Source organism: Protopterus annectens, chromosome 1.part1, assembly GCF_019279795.1.
Source record: "Protopterus annectens isolate FY-2018-M chromosome 1.part1, PAN1.0, whole genome shotgun sequence".
Taxonomy (NCBI): domain Eukaryota; kingdom Metazoa; phylum Chordata; order Ceratodontiformes; family Protopteridae; genus Protopterus; species Protopterus annectens.
Window position 1 is genome coordinate 1,145,449,294 of NC_056726.1, and position 5,000 is coordinate 1,145,454,293.

Consider the following 5,000-nt stretch of genomic DNA (forward strand, 5'->3'; position numbering starts at 1 on the left):
ATTGTGAACCTTGGGATTATGAATACCATTTAATAAATGGATCTAAGACACAGCCTGGCTGATCCAGAACTGCAGACTGAAACAGTTCTTGTGGAATGGACAGCCTATGTAAGGACAAAATCAATACCACAACTTGTCAGTAATGGACCTGTAATGCATTTAGGTAGCTGTTGCTTATAAAGTGGAAAATTTAGACATGGCAAGGCCCGAAATTAGTGGTAGCATTCAGGAATAAAGCAGCAAAAGCTTATGAAATCTGAAAACATACATTCCATTTTTGTCAGTTTGTACAGATATTGCCAGCCTTTTATGTTAATTTTCCATGTCTGCTTTTCCTCTTTTATCTATGCAGCAGGAGCCTGTGTGCATCAGACAACTCACAGTGCTGAGTTGTCATCCATTTTCCTGCCTTCTGTCACAGTACTTTGAAGAGGTGAGTAACCATTGGCAACCCTTTGTCCCAGGTATCTGTCACAGTATAGCTCTCAGTGTAAGTGACTTACTTCAGAGTAAGGTCTATCTATAAACAGGCTTGCTACAGGGATCATATTCCCAAACACCATCTCTCAGTGTCAGTGGTCTCTGATACTGACAGAAAATTGTATGGAACTGGGGCCTTATATCCTTTGCTATGCTGTGTTTATTTCTGGAGTAGGGTGTATTAATTAGGAGATTTTATGGAAGCTACATTTAGTTTTATCATTTAATAAGACAGCAGAGGTACAGATGTTTGTATTTAGAAGCCATGTTTACAGAATACTGCCAGTTCGTGATACTTGTTTTGCATTATCTCCTTAAATGGAGAGGAAATTAAACAATCATAGATATCTGTAGAAACTTGGAAACTGTATCTAGAAAAAAGAAGTGGGGTATGATGCACAATTGCAACTATTTTGGCTTGCATAGCATCACTGACTTTGTCTTCATCAGCATTACTTATGAACAATTGTCCTACACACTCAACCAGTCAAAAGCAGAAGGGGTAAACTTCAGCTTTTATTAAGGTATGCTGAATTATGCTTAATCAAGAAGACATATGACTTTAGATGCAAGTAGTTTTAATTGGAAAATACTTGGAGCACTGGGCTGTTTCTGTTTAATTACAGTTTCTAAACATATTAAAATGTGTATTTTTGAAAGAAACAAGCAAATGAATGAATAAATTAATTAATTTTGTAGGTAGCAGTGTTTGTTAATCTTTTCCTAAAACTGTGGACAGCAGAAGTAACAAACAAAAGAACCAGCCAACTCGGCCAAAGGCAAAATTTCTTTTTAATTCAACAGAAAGTGGTAAGCGCTTTTGCATGTAGAATGCTTCATCAGACCTTAACATCAAGATCAACTCTTATATAATAAATTCAATAAAACAAAAACAATTAAAAACAATAGCAAACAATTAATGACTGCGGGACTGTGCCTTAACCACAGGTTTCAGCTGCATCACAGTGTCTAAACCAAAACCTCTATCAGCTTGTAACAAAACAATCCATTTTGTCTCAACTTGCTCAGTTCTGTTTATTATATATCCTAGTTTATTATATCTATTAGTCTTCCCCACTTAGAAACACATGCAAATAATACATCTCACTAAATACACTAGATTTCTAGTTTTACAATCAGCATGCACTTTCAGTTTACATCATACTCCTGTATCTGCGTCAACAAAGTTTGTCACTAAATCTTTACAACTGTAAGCTCTGCAAGAACCATAAGACGTTCATATTGATGTCACCCCTGTAAACAAATCTCTAATAACATAATTGTCTCTTGAGTGATTCCTTAGTCTTAAATGAAAAACGAGGTTTAGGTCCAACAATAGATCTCACCTTCTCTTTAGCTGTTACACTCGGACAGTTCCTTTTGATGGTGTCACATATCAAATGTACGTCTGCTAAATGGGTCAGAGGCATTTGAATCAAACTAGAATGCTGATTCACACTGACATCAACATCAGTAGTTATAGACCAATCAGAAAGGTAGGGATTTGCTCTATCGTGTCTCATAGATTTGACCTCCTGTCTAACTTTAACCCATCCTTCTTATTGCAACCACTCATCAAAAACTCATTACTCAGAGTTTCAAAAGCATCTTTCAGATCTACTGCACCACTACTCAGTCTAGAGACCCTTAAAAATTGACTCCTCATAACATTCTTATACACAAAAGGAGAATGTATGTATTATGCAGTTTTTCCTACAAGGCATCCAATAGAGCTTATTACTAATATGACCAATTTGATCCTTACTAACAGTGACATCTATAAAGTCCACCTTATCTCTAAAAAAAATTGAAAGTAAAACTTAGAAAAGTAGTAGTACCTCCAAGATATTCAACAAAGGGATGAAACTTTTCTTCGGGTCCACTCGACACAAACAATATGTCATCTACAAAATGCTTGTAGTATTTGATAAATGGCACAAATGAGCTGTTAAACAAGACACTAGTCCATTCCCACCAAGCTAGTGCCATAATGACGTAGCTATTGGCACATGACGTGCCCATAGCAATGCCTAACTTCTGAACATTGTTTACTATTGCTTTTAATTTTTTCTAACTGTTTTATTGAACTTATTATATAGGGGCTGATGTTTTAGTTTGATGTTATGGTCTGATGAAGCATTCTACATGCAAAAGCGCTTACCACTTTATATTGGTTTAAAAAGTTTTACTTGCTTTTGGCTGAGTTGGATGGTTCTTTCATTTGTTTCTTCTGTTGTTTAATTTGTTTGGTTGGACCAGCCTTTATCCACTAGCTTTACTGTTTTTTCTTGTACAAAACTGTGGGCAAGTAGACCAGTTTAATTTCAGATGCAAAGATGCAAACTTAAATAAATGCTGGTCTTTAAAACATATATTTTTGTATACTACCTTGTAATGTCTGTCAATATCTGCATCTCTGTTTGTCTACCTGTGACAGTCTAATCTATCTAAATCATCGAGTGTGTGTGTGTTTTGATTTTATGTGCATCTGCACATTTTCTCCTTATATAATAAAGAATTATTGAACACATACATTTTGTTTATTAAATCTATAAAATACATTTACTATATACAAATGGAAAATGTGTTTTATGTCCTTCCTTTTGTAATGGCATTTTAGTGGAAAATAATCATGTTGAATTCTTTAATACTGACTTGTCACACTCCAGTTGCTAACCACTCTCTCATTATATCAATTATTTCATATTTTTGAAAACATTGTTCTCTTCTCTTTAGTCACAGTTCTGCTCTTTTAAGTCAACCCCTTTAGTTGTTAAGGTCAGCCTTGACCACTGCTGTAGGAGACTGTTTGATATTTCATCAAATTACAGGTGTACTACAGGTCTTCTCATGCTATGAGCTCATGTTTCACCTGCTTCCTTCTATTTTGTACTCAGCCACTCAGTAGCTTGATCCTTCAAAACTCATATACACATCCACTCAGAACCGAAAATGTAACCTTAAAAGTGCCACCCGCTAAGTCTAATAACATACCTTTCTCCCTAACCCTAATTTCAATGCCTGCACTCTAATTTTGACAGTCCCAGTTACTCTATAACCTTAAGCTCAAACTTGGTTCCCTATAAACCTAATCCCTAATCTCAACTCTTTGTGCCTAACACTAAGTCACACAGTTACCTGAATTATCAAACTCCCACTCATTCTTTCTCTCTTCTACCAGTTGTAGTACTTAACATTGCTTGATCTTGAAAATCTGTTGAAGCAATAAAGAAAACCTGGATCTGAGACTGTGGTCTATGAGAAACTGAGACTCAACCAAGTGGATACCCTCATATTACATCTATGAAGTCTGTTTATATAAATCAAAGGAATCTTAGAGAATGGACCATTTTACCAATGGACATTCTGTAAGAAAAAAAAATGCTATCATCTTAATCTACTGGCAAATTTACATTTATTATAAAAATATGAAAAGGAACTGTAGACTTTAGCCTCCTAAGTTATCTTTGGTTACTGGATGTGGAATATTAATTTAACGAAAAAGTTGCGCAACATTCGGCAGGGATATGTTGTATCACAGTAAGTCTAAACTATAGAAAACGTAAGTGCCACCACATAAAATGGCTAATTAATTTCAGCAGTGTAGTGTATTCAAGCATAATTCAGAAAAAAATCAATGTTCATAAGTCTCAGGCATAGTATTATGATTTTTGTCCCTATATTTACTAATTTATTTCAAAATTTTCACTTGTTAAAGAGTACATATGTTATTAAGAATTGAACTAAGCTTATATGAATGTCTTATTACATTGATTCAAAACAAATTCTGAAGACCTTATATTCTAAAAATAAGAAAGAGCTCTTCTGTTTGACCTTCTTGTAGGATTTGTAAAAAATAGCACTATGATCGTACTGCTGACTAGTTGAGACAACGTGCTATGTTTTCATGTCTATTGTCTGTTTTAATTGTTAGCTTATTTTCATTGCTACTGTACTTATTTTTTGGTATTAGCAGTTTGCATTATTAAGATGCATATCACTTACCTGAGCATGCTATGGTGACTTCTTGTGATGAGTTGCAGGAGCCATTGTGCCATTGGTAACTTTCACAGTCTGATAAATAATTTTCATTTCCGTAACAATTAATGTTATTAAGAACAAAAAGTTCAGTGTTTCCTTTATCTGAAACATTGTACTGAATAGATAGTGCTTGACCACACAGCAGTTCTCTACAGACCACACTGGCAAATGTCAGAGGCTTATTATCAGCACATACGCGTTTCCACTTAGGACCAATGCTGACTTCTAGGATACCATTGCATCGGTTTGTGCCATTTGTTAGTCTGACAGACAGCTCACCTGCAATGTTAAAAAAATAAAATAATCTAGTGGTAAACCTGTAGGCCCAGCTTTCTTATGAAAACAATCATAAAATAGATATTACTTTCAAAGGAAGGTTCATATTCACTAACTTGTACATTTTGCAAAAACAGTGACTTTTGATATCAGTTAAAACTCAGACAATATATCATAACATATATTCTACAAAGTAACAGTGC

The 5,000-nt window shown here is 34.8% G+C and overlaps 1 protein-coding gene across 1 annotated transcript in view; it reads right to left on the bottom strand.

Moving 5' to 3' along the window:
* Positions 1-5,000, bottom strand: part of LOC122815764 (deleted in malignant brain tumors 1 protein-like) — a 671,312-nt gene that overhangs the window by 632,392 nt on the left and 33,920 nt on the right. The window contains exon 3 of the mRNA XM_044088533.1: positions 4,486-4,800. Within this exon, the coding sequence (XP_043944468.1) occupies positions 4,486-4,800 (315 nt within the window). The remainder of the gene's footprint in view (positions 1-4,485; positions 4,801-5,000) is intronic.